At 33.9% G+C, this 18300-nt stretch overlaps 1 protein-coding gene across 3 annotated transcripts in view; it reads right to left on the bottom strand.

Moving 5' to 3' along the window:
- Positions 1–18300, bottom strand: part of LOC136030488 (deoxyribodipyrimidine photo-lyase-like) — a 126757-nt gene that overhangs the window by 17276 nt on the left and 91181 nt on the right. For 2 of the 3 annotated variants that reach the window (XM_065709508.1, XM_065709507.1), the window contains exons 7-8: positions 18000–18148; positions 2538–2628 (exon numbers count right to left, since the gene is read on the bottom strand). In XM_065709508.1, the coding sequence (XP_065565580.1) occupies positions 2538–2628; positions 18000–18148 (240 nt within the window). Of the gene's footprint in view, positions 1–2537; positions 2629–11898; positions 12035–17999; positions 18149–18300 lie in introns of those variants that run through there. The other variant, XM_065709509.1, reaches the window with a different exon arrangement.

Genomic DNA, 18300 nt, shown 5'->3' with positions numbered 1-18300 from the left:
TATCAAATTTCATTGAGATCCGATCACTCGTTCATAAGTTAAAAATACCTCTTTTTTTCTAATTTTTCAGAAATAACCCCCCCCCCAACTTCCCCAGAGAGATTGGATCCGTTCCGTTTATGTCAATCATGCATCTAGGACTTGTGTTTAATTTTCCCACCAAGTTTCATCCCGATCCCTCCACTCTAAGTGTTTTCCAAGTTTTAGGTTTCCCCCTCCCAACCGCCCCCCCCAATGTCACCAGATCCGGTCGGGATTTAAAATAAGAGCTCCAAGGCACAATATCCTTCTAAATATCAAATTTCATTGAGATCCGATCACCGTTCGTAAGTTAAAACTACCTCATTTTTCCTAATTCTTCAGAATTACCCCCCCCCCCCAACTACCCCAAAGAGAGTGGATCCATTCCGATTATGTCAATCATGTATTTGGGACTTGTGCTTATTTTTCCCATCAAGTTTCATCCCGATCCCTCCACTCTAAGTGTTTTCCAAGATTTTAGGTTCCCCCCTCCAACTCCCCCCAATGTCATCAGATCCGGTCGGGATTTAAAATAAGAGCTCTGAGACACAATATCATTTCAAACATCAAATTTCATTAAGATCCCATCACCCGCTCATAAGTTAAAAATACTTCATTTTTTCTATTTTTTCCGAATTAACCGGCCCCCACTCCCCCCCTCCAGATGGTCAAATCGAGAAAACGACTATTTCTAATTTAATATGGTCCGGTCCCTGATACGCTTGCCAAATTTCATCGTCCTAGATAATTACCATCGTCCAGGTTAATACCAAGTGCCATAAAAAAACATACAGGGTAGGAGATAACAGAGGAGGCCATCCCAGCGCGAGAAAACCACAACAAAATCCATACAATTATCTATTATTCATCAATCCCAAGATCGAGACAAAGAACTATTTTCGTAATATGTTTTTTACACGAAAATCGGCTCTTGAAACTTGGGAACATTTCTACTAAATTAAGTTTATTTAACTTAGTTAACTTAAATAAATTTAATTAAGTTTAGTGGCAAGTGGAATATTTCTCCCATGCCTTCATATTGGAGTGCGAGAGACTGTATGATAATTTTTCTATAGTGTCTGCAGAGTTAAATGCCACAATTATGGGATAAGAGCACCTTACGAATAATCAATCTTTGATTCCTAATTTACAAAGTATTACAAAGTATTACTATCAGCTAAGAGTCTAGCAAACCATACCTACACACAGAGCACAGAACTCAATATATATCCTCTGATATTTAAACTCCTAGAATCAAAAGATTTACTGCAAGATATCTAACCAGATTCAAGATAAATAAGGAGCGACCCTTGCAATCGCTTATTTCAACTCAAAGAGTGAGTCAAAAGAAGAAAGGCTAAATAGTCTCGACTAAAAAGCACGTTTGCTGAAATAGAAGAAGAAGATGAAAAAAAGTCGTGTAAAGTTGACCAAACCCAAGGGAGGGAGCATTGGGGTAGGGATATCAACACGGTTATGGCTCCCACATAAGAAAAGATCAATACTTATCAGCAGTAGCCTATGTTTTGGTAAAATATTTAACATGAAATCTGCTGTCAAACTAGTCTCTATTGCTGGATGAAATTACTTGAATTCTAACCTAAAAATATGGTTTTGACTTGAGATAAACATTGTCTTTGTAGATGTTTTTTGTAACCTTGCTAAGCAAAGACACAACTGATGAAATCAAATTATGATATCAACATATAGCTTTCAGTGACAAATGGCAGCATCAGACAGTTACAGCAGCCCCGGCAGTGGTATCGTATACAAAAGTAGACCTTTGAGGTGAGCCTAACCAAAAAATATTCACAGGGATTTTAACTTATGACCTTAGTACCCGTAGACACTAGGCTGCATTGCGTCTATATATTCAAGGTCACTTCGAGACTGTAGAACCTTTACTTCTACAGGAGAACTTCATCTTCAAATGTCCACTAGCCTTTGTTACACTTGAATCTGCTTCAAAAACACCCAGGCATTCAAAAATTTATGGTATAGCATTTAATAATAATAAAAAAAAAAATTCAATTTCTCATCCTCAGAGTAAGTGCTAAACAGCGGGAGACCTCCATAAAACTCATTGTGCAACATTATCTACAAACGTAAATGGTACACGCAATTTAAGACTCGGTATAAGTAAACCTTATAACCTATCAGGGGCGTGTCCAAGAAAGGGGTTACTTGTTAGGCCCCCCCCCCCAAAACTTTTGTCCGATTCATGCGAAAGTAAAAATAAAATGTAAACAAATTTTTGCTGTATTTTATATTTTTGCAAATCACCCTCCTCCACCTCCCTGAAAACAAAAATCATGGATATGGCCCTGTGACAAATATAAGGAAACTTACAGGCTCATTTGACCAGGGTAGGGCCAAAATACACACCAAATACATAACGAACAGCTAAGAATGGATACAGACTTTGGCACCACACAATATTTATATGGATAACTTATCAAAACTTCAATTAAACTCAAATATTTCTGTTTATAAACAACAAATCAGACAACACTTACCCATAACAGGAAGAAGTATCTTGGCCGGAATGGGTACAATATCGTTTCCAGTATGTTTGTCTATGTACCCCTTTGCAAACTTACGACGAACCTAGAACAAAAAATTTCAAAGCCACTGAGTCGGGGCAACCATACAAACAATCATATAACCATATCATGTCGACCACGTCGGTTGACACGTTCAAAAGTCTTATTCAGCATTTTAATACTTATGATATATCTGTTGGAAGTTGTATGCTAAGCCATTCTGAAAAGGACGTTTAGCAGGCAAAATAGATCAGGATGATAAAAAAATGATAAATCCACTGATAAATACATGGCAAATGACCTGATAAATACATTGTCCTGATGGCCCTCTCTTTGACAATTTAGCAAGAGGTTTCGGCAACTGTCTCATAAATGTGGAAATGTCTTATACCAGGTAAAAGTCTCATGGAACATAATTGGCAATTTCTGTTCGAGAGTTAACGATTTAATTACCACGTCTAACTCGTTAACCACTTAATTTACCTTCGGAACCGTTGAGTGAAGACAAGTTCCATTTTATGTACATTGGGCATATTCAATGCGTGAAATGCAAGGATGTACAGGCGATCAAGCAATTATCTATGTCGATCAGTGAGTTTTACAAAATATCAAGTATATATCTTCACTCATCATTATAATTAACACGTTTTTATTGTATCCTCGGTACAAAGCATCTTTTCTGTCAACTACTTATGACAGTCCAGTTCTGCAATTCGCAAACCTTCGAAAGATCGCAATTTACTTAATAGTAAACCTTTTGAAAAAGTTCCTTACCCAGATCGATAGCGGCTTGCTCGTCTGTAAAAATAGAAAGTATAACATGAAGTTTACGAGTATGTGGGAAGTCATAATGGAAAGATGCCCCTATGGCAACAGAAAATAAAAGAGTTTAAAAGCAGTACTATCTATACGACATAATAAAGGCTAATGTATGTCAAGGCAAATCGATACCGCGTAATTGTAAAGTAATATCTTTTGTTAAATCCGTGGCTCCATGAGTCTCAGGATTCTTTATTCCAAGAATCTTTTTACGTAAACAAGGGTACAAACATTGCATAAGGCTACAAAAGAAGGTTGCAGAAACTTTGGCAATTTTGAATGGATACAATATTTTCTTATTTTTAGATCTAAGTCGTGAAATAGTTCAGCAAATGCCATGTTATTTAGAGTTCCAAACGAAATGCGGTTCACAAGAAAGACGTGTTTTGGAATGAAATACAAACCGAATAATTTTACCAAGTGTCAAAGAGCATCGTTATTTAACATTTACTAAACAATTTAAACTCTCATTCAAATATCCTACATGTGGATGTATTTACCCGAAACTTCCCCTTCCTCGTACTCGAAATCTAAAAAGCTTTAGGCGGCCCTGTCAAAACTCAAACGATCGCCTTCAAACTGGCGTAGATACTCATTTGAAAGACTCTTTCTATATATGAACCTAGTAAGGTCACAGACTGACCTTACTAAACTATGTTATGATATCTATTATGATAGAAACTGTTCTGGACCATTCGCCCCCTTCAGCTAATATGATTCAATAAATATATATATAAAGAGAATAAAATTACTGAGCGCTTTGGTTAACGTTGAAACAATAAAATCAACAGGTCAGGAGCAAATCCAGAATTTAGTAACGAAATTATGCCCTTTAAAACCATCCTAATCACGCTGTGTTATTCAAGAAGTGTTTCATTACCCACTCATGTTCACAGAAAAGTTATACACGGTCTCTCGAAAGAGGGCACCGTTAATTCTTCCGACGTTAGCCAGCGACCTGTTAATCTGTTTTCCTGTGACGGGAAAGAATCCGAAAACATTCTGAGCAATCACTTTTATAATATTTTAAAATCAATACAGCATATCATTATACAAATATATTATCAAAATTATAAGAATAATATATAATTAGCTAGACATTATACTTTAAGGAGAAAACACAACAGAGAGTCTGTTTTTGCAGTACCAGGACTGGAGAAAAATTTTCTGAGACGCGTAATGCATGCCTTTTTTCTTTCGGTATTACAATGACTCTTAATCAGATTAGGCATATTGATTTGGGTGGGTGCCTTCTGCGCACGCTGATGATTTGTTGCAATTGTGGTTCAGTTGTATCATTTCCTCTTAATACATCATTTGTGGCATTGATCAGTTAAAGCCGTCCAGGACGGTTGTAAGTAATGGGAATTGTTCGAAGTACCAAGAGTGGGTCGAGCTCAAGTCTCAGAGACAGAACGTTCGCCTTATCTCCTTTGACATTGCAAAAGCCTTATATCACGTATGGCACGGGAGCCTTCTACGCAAGTTAGAAGCATATAGAGCTGATAGTCTTGTATTCAAAGGGGTTGCTGATTTCCTTCGCCAGCGATCCACAAAGGTCGTCCTTGACTGCTTCATTTCAAAAGAATGCACGATCATAGCTGGAGTACCCCAAAAAAAATTTTCTTGGGCCGACTCTTTTCCCGGTGTTCACAAGCGATCTAGGAGATTTCATTGAGAAAAAACCTCACCACTTTGCTGATGACACGACGATAAAGATATCTGTCGCGAATGAGGAAGATCCCAGAAATCCCCATAAGGTGCTTCAGGTCGAATTAAAAAAATTAAGCTGTGAGAAGATAAGTGGCTTGTCAGTTTCAATGCATCAAAAGCAAGATATTTCTTGATTTCAAAGCCGCGGAATGTGAAAGATCGCCTTGATTTCTTGTTCAAGGGAGAGGCAATAAAAGGAGTTGACAGACTACGCCTTCTTGGAGTTCACTTCTTGTCGGATCTCACGTGCGCCGAACACCTCAGCAAAGTGAAATCCTTCTGCTCCCAAAAACTAGGAATCATCATAAAGGAGACCCTATACGGTCAATCATTTTGATCAAAAGCATCCGTCAATGGATTGACTCAACCATGATTGACCGTCTAAGAGCCTGTTTGACGCTGAGTCGAGCGTTGACGGTGATTGACAGGAAGTTTGAATGACTCAAAGATTTTGATCAAAAATGGTGTGTTAGATTTTGATAAAAAAAATTTAACTATTTCCTTTTGCTTATTCATTTTCATGGTTCAGCGTGACAACACCGACAAAACTGTCATACTGCCTTAATTACTTTTACCTTTTAAACAACAAAAAAGAAAGATCTTAGAAATGCCCAGTTTTCAAGAATGAATAGACCAAAGATAGGTCTAGGGGCAAAAAATGCTTTCAATCAATGTCCTTGGTACTATAAAACATCCTCATGACTAGAATAATTGTATAATTTTCAATAATACCCGTTTAAAGATTGTTAATTTTTAGGTTGAGGTCTTATGTCTTCTAGGGGTTGCATATCTTCAACTATTTTTCTTGGTCTATCGTAGAATAAAGTCCCTCTGTTCTTTAAAGCAGTGAAAAACCGTATATTCTAAAGCAATTCCCAAGAAAGCTATTTTGTATCACTGCAGACATCCTGCATTTGACAGAATAAATGTTTTCCGGGGAAGCATGTATTCCATGCTTTTGATGAAATTTCTAAAGCATTTGACAAAAACTTGCAATGAACCACACTAATTTTCAATTAATGAAAAAATATTATTTTATGTAATAGAGCTTCTCCAGACAGGACAAATAAAAACATTTCAAAACTGGATATTTCAGTTACGCATCCAAAGCTGAAACACGTGTCATCTAAGGTTGTCACTTGTAGCCCGAAAGTGCTATTTTAACACTACTTCCTATTGTGTAGTACTGTAGCACGTGCTCTTGGTTGCTAAAATAGTGCTAAAATAGTACGAAAGTACTATTTTAGCACTATTTTAACACTAAAAATGTCAATTTTTTAGTATTGCACCAAAAATCGCCGTGTAGCATGCAAATTTGGGTAATTGTAGGACTTTTGGAACTGACCATGGTGGCAACCCTGATGACATCACAAGCTGACTACGCTTGTCTCATTCTACAATGCTTTTTGGAGAGTGATAGTTAGACTTCAGGATTAAAAGTGGTGGCAGGGGGTGGGATTGAGGGGTAGTAATCCCCTATGTTTAGCACTGTTTGTATTAATTTCTAACACAACTCTCTACTTTTAACGGAAAAAGATAAATTTTGTTTTATTTAATTTTTGATACAGTGGTTATTAGATATGTAATATTTTCAATAAATGTGGGAGACTAAAGTCCTTCTTAGATCCACACCTATTAAACTAAAGTTTCAATTTTTTAAATATCTTGATATTGAATGCGCTGTTTTGGGTTTACTTGTTATACACATAAATATTAAAGTTCAAATAGGAAAAACTCAACGTGAAGAGAATAAAGATATGGCAACCCACTTATACAATTTTTGTAATGTTTTTCTTTGAGATTTTATGCTTGCCTTTAATATTGCATTAAAAACTGTGTTCTTACAAAAACCCTCAATACTAATATTCTTTAGTATAAAGTTTAATTTGTCTTTAGACAAAAGAGCCCTTCCATTCGCTAAAGTGCAACAAGGAATTAAACTTTAGGGAAAAGAACTGCTGTTGGGGGAGGGGGGAGCGACAACCCATATCTTTAGTATAATTTCTGTTCTTTTTTTCAGTTTTAATGTTGCAATCTTTCTTACACCAAAAAATTTACATAAAGCCACGTCTAGTATTGAAGAGAGTCCTTCATATAAATTCCTCCAAATAAAGAGCAGTTAAGTAATTATTTGTATCCATACTGACCTGAGGGAGCCTCCCACTCCCCTTCCGTTCATATACATACAAAATAATCTACTGACCTCTCCCATAATAGTGGGTCTCCGCATATATTAAATTAATGAAGTTTCAGATGAATCAACTCAGTCAAATGAAGCTTTAAGAATAACAGTCGATAATAACGATCTATTTTAAGTTTTTTAGATTCAAAATACACTGAAATTTGGTCAAAATTTTTTGAAAAAAGGCAATTTTTGTATTTTATTTTTCTGCTCTCCTACGGTTTATTACATCAGTAAGAGAATAATTTTACTATAATTCCATATCTGAGATTCAAATATATTTTTTAGATTCAAAATACATTGAATTTTGGTTAGAAATTTTTAAAAAAAAGTGTAATTTTCGGTATATTATTTTTCAACTCTCCCGTGGTTTAATACAGTGGCCGGCAAAATGCGGGTACAGAGCCGCATGTGGCTCTTGGGCTCCTTAAGCGTGGCTCTGGCACTAATATCCACACAGGCGCAATAATATTTTAATAAAAAAAATTACTAAGAAAAAATATTACATCTTATTCTTATAAATTAAAAATCTTCTATACATTGAGATCATGTATAATTTTTTGTTCAAATTAAAAGATGGATAGATAATTAAAATTTATACTGTTGTAAAAATACATAACGAGCATCGAGCTTAATTTTATTAATTTTCGTAAACGTAAACAGAAACCATGTGCAAGTAACCCGCTGAAACTGTTCGTATATTTTCGGCGTACTCTGGTGTGATACAAAGGTAACACAAACATGAGCGCACATACTTTTTCTAAAGTAGTGGGGTACAATTCGCATGACAGACCAGCAGTGGCAGCGTGAACAGTTTTATCTTATCAACCGTGTCTGTCGTTGTCCTGTCTAATTAAAAAGGTGTTGTACTTTTCAATCTAGCTGCACATCCTATATAACAGTTCAAATTAGGGATGAAACCTTTTAATCAATAGTGAACAGATATAAAATTTTAACTGGATATTTCGAACACATATACAGTGTTCATCATCAGCAGTAAAACTAAAAGACATCAATGAAAAAAACAAAATTAATACCCAATAAACTAATTACATATAGCTTATTGCTCTTATTTTATATTGTTGGTGTTCTTATTTCGATGAACACTGTATGTGTTTGAAATATCCAGTTAAAAAGTTTATATCTGTTCACTGTTGATTAAAAGGTTTCATCCCTATTTTGAACTGTTATACTTTCGTCATGGAAAGGCAGCGTGGTCTTCGAAGTTATCTACATCCTACGTATATTTTTGTAAGATTTTACTACACCTGCTATGCATGTTTGTGGTTCCGATGCCAAATTTGTAATAAATTTTTCAATAACTTCTATTCGTCCAAATGTTGGACGTTTTTCTAAATTTTTGGTCATATTAAAAGTTTTGTTATTGATAATGGATTTTTTTTAGTGCAGTGCAGTTTAGTTTTTAGTGCAGTTACAGATGAGAGATTCAGTGCAGTAACATAAGAACAACTGATTAACTCCATTTTCTAAAAGATCTTTTAAAAGTTTAAAAATATAAAAAGTTGTGAATACACCAAATTCTTTTAACACTTCAATTTGAGATATTTCGAAAAATGGAGTTAATCAATTTGTGCACTGAACGGCTCATTTACTAATATAATTGTATTAAAAAAAAATAATTTTGCGCATATCAAAAAGTCAAATTTAGAGAGACACTTTACAAGAAAGCACGCGTCATTTAGCACTGAATATCATACCGGTGATGCAAGGAAGAAAGCAACTGAGGAACTTCAGAAGAGTCACGAGTTGTCAAACTCTGTTTTTAATAACTGGATGCAATCTTCCATTTGCAGAATTTGTATTCTGTATCCTATCGGTGATGCAGGGAAGAAAGCAGTGGAGGAACTTTAGAAGAGTCACGAGTTGTCAACTTCTGTGTTTAATAGCTTAATCTTCCAGTAATATTAATATGGCATGGTTTGTTATTAGCCTAGAGATTGCTAAGAGGGGGAAACTGTATACAGACGGCTTAATAGATAAGAAATTGTTATATAAATGCATCTGAAGAGCTATTTTGGGATTTTAAGAACAAAGCAGATATTTTGAAAAGAACTAGAGTTACCATTCTCTACCAAAACCATTAAACATAGAAAAATTAAAAAAAAATTCGAATTTAACCACCCAGCATATCGAAGATGTGAAATTGATTCTTGTGATTATAATGATGCAACGCAAGTTTAACTTTTGGCAGATTTATGTCTCGTTCAGGGCCTAATGAAGAATTTTTAGGATTACTGCCACTCAAAGATAAGACACACGGTTAAGATATCGCAAATGCTGCAAAGATATCGCAAAGTATCTGGACAAACATCACATTCCCCTCGATAAAATTACGACGAAGACGGCGTAAGAAAAGGGTTTGTTACTGCCTTGAAAGAAAATATTTGTCACGATATACTTGTTTACTATTGTATCATTCATCAAGAAGCGCTTTGTCGCAAACACTTCCGGACGAAATGTGTGAGGTTATGGAATTAGTGATTACCATTATCAGCTCCGTTTTAGCTAAGGCTCTTAATCATCGCCAATCTAAAGAATTTTTCTTCGGAATAATAAGTGAGTGCACTGACCTTCTGCTTCATAACAAGATACGTTGGTTATCAAGCAGGAACGTTTTAGAACGTTTCGCGTCTCTTTTTACAGAAACTAAAGCATGCGTCCTTGAGAAGGGCGTTCACTATCGGGAACTAACAGACAATCAGTAGATCCAAAACATTGATCAAGGAGGCACACTCGTGCCTCTATAAAGAGGCGACACACGACAATGTTAAGCGATCTTCGGTTCCAGTGGTCGCAGAGGGATGGGGAGGGATACATTTCGTAGCCCGAGCTCCAACTAAGAAACCTGCAAAATTTCATCCCCCTCCAACTTTTCCTTCATGGGGAAAATCTGGCCGAAAGTTTCGACCCGTCAACCCCAGCCCCCCTTTAACGTTGTCCGATCGGGCTGAAATTCACAAGTTAAGGTCCCCTAGGGCCCAGGAGCTTATCCGCGGAATTTCAGCTCGATCCGATAACTCCTTCCCTGTTTTCCAGAAACCACGCATAGCCACTTAAAATTCATTTTCTTTTTTTTCCTAGACGCCTACAGGTCAAATCCGACATCGGATCTGGGTGTACGAAGACTCATTCGATGCGGAATTCTCCGAGTAATTTTCCTGGAAAGTTTCGTAGGAAAATCTTAACCCCCCAAAAGTTTCGACCCTCCACCCCCCCCCCTTTTAACGTTGTCCGATCGGGCTGAAATTCACAAGTTAAGGTCCTCTACGGCCCAGGAGCTTATCCGCGAAATTTGAGCTCGATCCGATAACTCCTTCCCTGTTTTCCAGAAACCACGCATTAGCTACTTAATTAACGCATTTCTCTCCATAAGAGCCCATGTTAATTTGAAATTTTTAAAAGTTATTGAGAAGTTATATTTACACACATGCAAGTGATTAGCTCAGTCGGTAGAGCGTGGGACTTTTAATCCTCGGGTCAAGGGTTCAAGTCCCTTACGGGCGGTTTTTTTTCACAACATCAAAATAAAAGTGTATAATTTTGATAACACCTGGACAGCTTATCAATTGAGAGATAACAGAATATTAGCTTCTTATGAGCAAAAGAAACATTTCGGTCATTCTCAGCCCCCCCAAACCCCCAGCTTTTAAAGACTCTTTTGTACAGGTTTTTTGTTTTTTGCTAACCCCCCGCTCTTGGCTTCGGAAAGGCCCTCTTTTAATTAACAAAAAATTGAAATGAATGAATAATGGAATAACTTAGAAAAATGTTAAACACAAGAGGACAGGAGAACCATTGCGCCGAAACTAGTAATTAGTAACAATGAAGTCCCCCCACAAAAAAACCTGTACAAAAGAGTCTTTAAAAGCTGGGGGTTTGGGGGGGCGGCAGTCCCCCAACTGCCTCTTCTAATTCCTGTACGTTTTAAGGTTCGACTTTGGGACACAGCCTCTTTAACTCTTTAAGAAAACGAAGTTTTTTTCATATTATTTCATAATAGAGGTCACGTCTACTGTCTCAGTATCATGCTAGCTCAGAACCGTCTGGATTGGAGGCAACGAGTGGCTTCTCTCTTTACGCTGGACCACCAACAGGAGCAGTAAGACAAGTCAAGTAGGGAAGCAATTATCAGCAGGTTTCAGGAATTTAAAAACTGCAGAACAATTTTAACATCTGTTAAAAATTCTCTTAATGCTACGATAACTGAGTTAAAATTTTCTACTTTGAAATTGTCGTTGGTAGCTTTGAAATGCAATTGCTGGATTTAAAAAACCAGGAGATATGGCTTTCTAAATTTGAACATCTTTCTATTGAATTGGGAATATCGAAGCAGAAAAACATGATCTTAGTTCACAAACACGCGGTCTGCTTTGAATGACCTGGAGAAGGAAGTCATGATAATTCTATATATTAGTAGTGTTTCTGACTCTTATGGTCACCTGAAAAAGTTCGAGTTTGTTGTTCTTTCCCTTTTCGGTGCTGCTTACATATGTGAACAGCATTTCTCAAGCATGAACACTATCAAGAGTAAACTGATAAGTCGTCTTATTGATGAGAACTTAGAATCAACCCTAAAATTAAAAACAACAACATACAAACCTGACTAAAAAGTAAGCAGCTACTGACTCAAACTTTCTAAGGAGATGCAAGCACACTGTTCATATTGATAATTATTTATCAGGTCGTGGTAACGAACTGTAAGTAAGGAACAACGCGGCTCAATAAAAACCGAAACCTTAAAAAAAAGGAATTTTGATATCAATAGATGTATCCAAAGAACTGGATTATTGCACTGATTCCAAATATATGAAGTTCAATCAAGTTTAGTATTACTCCCCAAAAGCTACAAGCCTGACATGAGGAATATTATGAAAACATCCCTTAAAGATTAAGAAATATTGATGAAAATCAAACCATCAGATTTAACACATCTGAGAACCCTATTAAAGAGGTTTTAAGGTCCCATCTTCAAAAATGTGAAATTTGTATTTTTGGCCAAAAGAAATGTCACGGATGCATGTTTTCTTTTTTTTTTCAGGGGGTGATCGCATCGAGCCAATAGTCCTAAAATATCAAGAAGAGCTCATTCAAACAAAATTAAAAGTTCTATTGCTTTTTTTAAATGAAGAAAAGATTTAGAGGGAAACTGTACCCCTCCCAACCCCTTTTTCCTCGAAGTCGTCCAATCCAATTTTGAGGCAGCGATTTTTTCGGCACAATTGAACAATAACTATGCCTTTAGGAATAACATGACCACCCAAAACCCTTGGGGAAAGGTCTGTAAGTCATGAAATTTTCCATTTGTTACCATATAGTATTAGTTATAGGTAACCACACAGACATTTACCGACGGCATTAATTTTCTGAGGGGGGGGGATTTTTCACAGAGATAATTTTTCGTGGAGGCAAATTTCCGGGGGCGGATTTTCGAGGGGAAATTTTACACTGGGGGTATTTGACAGGATTCCTAAACAAAATTCTTTTTTATGTGTCTTATTTTCTCGTTTTCAACTTAATTTTGCATTTTCAGATGTTACTAGGGAATTATCCGGGGCTATTTTCAGCGGGTTTGGATTTCCAGGAAAAAACTCCACGGAAGAGGGGATTTCCGGAGTGATCTAGAAATGAAAATCTATTTCAAACGGAAGTATAGAATTTATCATGGAGGGTGAGCCAGATTCTCCTGAATTATTTGAAGAACGATCAGAAATTAAATAAAAAAAAAACTTTTTTTTAACTGAAAGCAAGGAGCAACATCAAAACTCAAAACGATCAGAAACTATTTCGTATATGAAAAGATTGCCAGACTCCACTATACCTTTATGCTAAAATTTGACTGTTTGTCCCAGTTTTTTTTAAGCTCGGGTCCTGAAACACAAGGACCATTTAATTAGAATAGGAAGTTTTCTCAAAACTGCTAAAAACTTTAGCCTAAAGAGAACGGAACTCAGGAGGGGGGGGGGTCAATTCATATGCAGAATAATTTGTGTTCGTTTTGAGTTTTAATGTTGCTCTTTACTTTCAGTAAAAAAAATGTATCTTTCATTATTTAAGCACGAAATTTATTTGTATTTGATGTACTACTTATTTAGTGAGTGTACAACTTATTAGGCATGAAATTTAGCTTTATCTGGCAAACTACTTACTTAGCTCAATAAAAGTTTACTAAACAAAGCAGATTTGGCTCCCAATGTTTTTTTTTCTAAAATGATTGTAATGTTCATATTTGGTTCTTTGGCTAATAAGTTCTCCGAACACTGGTTTATTACATCAAACAAAAAGAATACTTTTGCCATAATTCCACAGCTGAGATTCAAATACATTCTTTAGATTCAAAACACGTTGAATTTTGGTTAAAATTTTTGGAAAAAGGCAATTTTGACATTTTATTTTTCTACTCTCCTATGGTTTAGTACATCAAAGAAACAGAATAATTTTGCTATATTTCCATAGCTGAAATCAAAATACGTTTTTTTATTCAAAATACGTTGAAATTGGATTAAAATTATTGAAAAAAGGCGATTTTCGCATTTTATTTTCTACACTCCTATGGTTTAGTACATCAAAGAAAGAGAATAATTTTAGTTTAGTTCCATAGCTGAGATTCAAATACGTTTTATGAACTTCAAGTACGCTAGATTTTAGATAAAAATCTTTGAAAAAAGGGCAATTTCAGGTATATTGTTATTCTACTCTCCGATGGTTTAGTACATAGAAGAAAATCAATAGTTTGAGCAAACATTCAAATATATTTTTTAGATATAAAATACGTTGAATTTTGGTTAAAATTTTTTTAAGAAAAGGGCAATTTTAAATATATTATTTTCCTACTCTCCTGTGGTTTAGTAAATCAAAGAAAGAGAATAATTTTACTATATCTCCATAGATGAGATTCAAATACGTTTTTTAGATCCAAAACACGTTGAATTTAGGTAAAAATATTTTTGAAAAAAGGCAATTTTTGCATTTTATTTTTATACCCTCAGATGGTTTAGTACATCAAAGAAAGAGAATAATTTTATTATAATTCCATAGTTGAGATTCGAATACATTTTTTGGACTCCAAATAGGCTGGATTTTGGTTAAAATCTTTGAAAACGGGCGATTCTAGGTATATTGTTGTTCTACTCTCCTATGGTTTAGTACACCAAGAAAATCAATAATTTGAGCAAAGATTCAAATATATTTTTTAGATACAAGATACATTGAATTTTGGTAAAAAAATAAATTTAAAAGTGCAATAAATCAGAGAAAGAGAATAGTTTTGCTATATCTCCATAGATGAGATTCAAACACGTTTTTTAGATTCAAAATACGTTGAATTTGGGTTTAAAATGTTTGAAGAAAAGACAATTTTCGCATTTTATTTTTCTATTCTTGTATGGTTTAGTACATCAAAGAAAGAGAATAATTTTATTATACTTCCATAACTGAGATTCAAATAAGTTGAATTTGTGTTAAAAATTTTCGAAAAAAAGGCAATTTTCGTTTTCATTTTTCTATTCTCGTATGGTTTAGTAAATCAAAGAAAGAGAATGATTATATTATAATTCCATAGCAGAGATTCAAAGAATTTGAATTTGGGTTAAAAACTTTTGAAAAGAAGGCAATTCTGGCATTTTTTTTTCAACTCTCCTATAGTTTACTACATCTTACAAAGTGAATAATTTTGCTACAATTCCATAACTGAGATTCCAATAAGTTTTTACGATTCAAATAAATTGAATTTTAGTTAAAATGTGTTGAAGAAACGGTAATTTTTGAAATATAATTTTTTTTTCTCCTATGGTTAAGTACATTAAAGAAAGAGAATAATTTTTATATAATTCCATAACTGAGATTCAAATAAGTTTTTAAGATTCACAATACATTGAATTTTGGTTAAGATTTTTTGAAAAAAGGGCAAATTTAGGTATATTATTTTTCTATTCTCCTATAGTTTAGTGCGTAAATTAAAAAGAGAATAATTTTGCTATAATTCCATAGCTGAGATTCAAATATGTTTTTTAGACTTAAAACTCGTTGAATCTTGGTCAAACTTTTTTGAAAAACGACAATTTTAGGAATATTGTTTTTTTACTGTCCTATGGTATAATACATCAAATAAAGAGAACAATTTTGCTATAATTCCATAGCTGAGAGTCAAATACATTTTTTTAGACTCAAAATACGTTGAATCTTGGTTGTTTTTTTTTAAGACAACTTTGGAATTTTATTTTCTAGTTTTCTATGGTTTACTACAGAAAAGAAACAGAATAATTTAGCTATAAATCCATAGTTGAGATTCAGATAGGTTTTATAGACTCGAAATACGATGGATTTTGGTTAAAAATATTTGAAAAAAAGGGGAATTTTAGGTATTTTGTTTTTCTACTCTCCTATGATTTAGTACACCAAAGAGTCAATAATTTTGCTACCATTCAATGGCTAAGATTAAAACATGTTTTTCAGATACAAAATATATTGAATTTTCGTTATAAATTTTAAAAAAAAGCTCAATTTTAAAAATATAATTTTTCTACTCTCCTATGGTTTAGTGTATCAAATAAAGAGACTAAGTTGCTATAAATACGTTCTGAGAGCATACTAGCTATGCATGACGCATGAAAACAGAATTTTATAGCCGAGATCCAAATACATTTTTCAGATTCAAAATACGTTGAATTTCGGTGAAATTTTTGTGAAAAAAGGCAATTTTGACATTTAATTTTAATGCTCTCCTAGTGTTTATTGCATCGAAGAGAAAGAATAATATTACTACAATTTCATAGCTGAGATTCATATACATTTTTTAGAATCTTTTGTATTTTATTTTTCTAATCCCCTATGGTTTAGTATAGCAAATAAGGTCAATAATGTTGACATGATTCCATAGCTAAGATTCAAACACGTTTTTTAGATCCAAATAGTCTGCGTTGAACATTTGTTAAAGTTTTTTGAAAAAAGACAATTTTTGGTATTTTGTTTTCCTACTCTCATACAGTTGAGTACATCAAAGAAAGAGAACAATTTTGATATCATTCTATGACTGAGATCCAAATATGTTTTTAGATTCAAAATAGTTGAATATTGGCTAAAAATCTCCGAAAAAACGGTAATTTTCTTAATTTTTTCTTTAGCGAGTTTGGAACCTTTTAAAGTCTATGTTACATCACAATTCTGGCTTTGTGAATGGATTAATCTGAAATTAATTAATTACATAATATCAGTATTTTGTCCTTTTGTCGAAAGTTAAATCAGCACGATTGTCACAAATTTACTTATTACTTATATAAATATTATTTACTTATTACTTATTAATTAAATTTACTTATTTAATTTACTTATTAATAAATTTAATTAAATATAAATTTAATTTATATTTAATATTAATAATTTATATTAATAAATTATTAATAAATATAAATTTAATTTACTTATTAATTAAATTTACTTATTAATTAAATTTACTTATTACTTATATAATTTACTATATTTCCAGGAGAAATATAACTTAAAATGTTAAAATTTTAAATGATAATTTAAAAGGTAATTTTACCTTTTAAATGGTAAAATTTAAGGCTTAAATTCAAGATCTTCGCATAAAATCTAAGATTTTCTAGCATAAAAATTCAGTACTGAAAATCAAGCATAGAGAAACAGTGATCAAAAGCATAGAGAAAACAGTGATCAGTGAGCATGGAGAAATGGTCATTAGCTGCACCAGTCACCCTATGCAAAGATTAAATGAAGGATAAAGGCAGGACTATCTATAAGAGGGCGCTAAATTCAAGCCAGACAAGACTAGATTAATCTATTATGATTATAACTATCCTAATAAGTTGTCACCTCTGATAAGATATATGCGGGCAGTCGTTATAACACCCACATAGTCTTTAAATCAAAAATACTAAAAAAAAAAGAAAAAAATGAAGTTAAGATGCATAGGCTTACATAGTTAAATGACACAAGCTGAATTCATTTCTTTCAGTTTGAATTTTATATAACCAGCAAACAATTTCAAGGCAATCAGAAATTACGAAAACCGTGATTGAAAAAAAAAGCAAGCAGGAATTGAACGTAACACACTCTAGTTTGAAGTCCAACGCTGTATTAACAGAACCACTGCTTTAATAATATGATGTGATACATTGGTGTATGTACTTTAATTGTGCGGCTTATTAAGGGGGCTTGGAAGAGGGATATAAAGGAGGAGTTCTTGAAAACCCCTAGTTAAGGGTTTTGGACCATAATAATTAGAATGATAATATCGTTTTAAGGTTCCAAGCTTTTCTACTTAAGAAAACAGCGATCCTTTCCTTAAAGTCAGTGGTAATTCAGGTAATTCATAGCCAGTGAAAAAAAAAGAATAAAAATACCATTTTTTCATTCTAGACCTCCGCTCAGCCATCCTCACTGCAAAAGGAGAATACAGGGCGAATAAACGTCCATAAAACACAATAAAAAGCCGAGCTTGTTTTGTTTTTGTTGTTTTTTTTTCAATCACAGTTGTTAATTTAAAATTTTTAGTTTTCAAATAATTTGATTATGTTGACTGGGATGATTTTAGACGAGTATTATGATGATTTTATGGATTTTTTAACTTAGCCAACTTACTTACTTAGCTTAACGTAACACAACCTAGCCACTTAGCACAGGAACTTACCCACATATTATCATATTATGTATAATACATACACTTAAATATAATATTAACTTACTAGAGTTACGTCCCGTAAGCTTTGTTCTCTGGCTTCATGCAAGTCAACTATTATTCTATTCGGGTACGTCACACCTAATGTGATTCCGTATCGACGAAGAATGGACGGTGGACATTTCCAAGGTTGATGTATAAATTCGTCAGGCAGATCTATAAAACGAACGCATAAGGAAGGATAAATAATAATTCATTTTATTGGCTGCAATCAAGTTTTTTTCAAAATTATACTTCTCTCGAATATGTTTTTTCTTTTTAGGTAAACAACAAAGAAGACTAAGCTGCCTTTCCATCATAAATAACAA

The sequence above is a fragment of the Artemia franciscana genome, chromosome 8 (assembly GCF_032884065.1).
Source record: "Artemia franciscana chromosome 8, ASM3288406v1, whole genome shotgun sequence".
NCBI lineage: Eukaryota > Metazoa > Arthropoda > Branchiopoda > Anostraca > Artemiidae > Artemia > Artemia franciscana.
The sequence above is the reverse complement of the archived record's forward strand: the minus strand, read 5'-3'. Positions and strand labels throughout refer to the sequence as shown.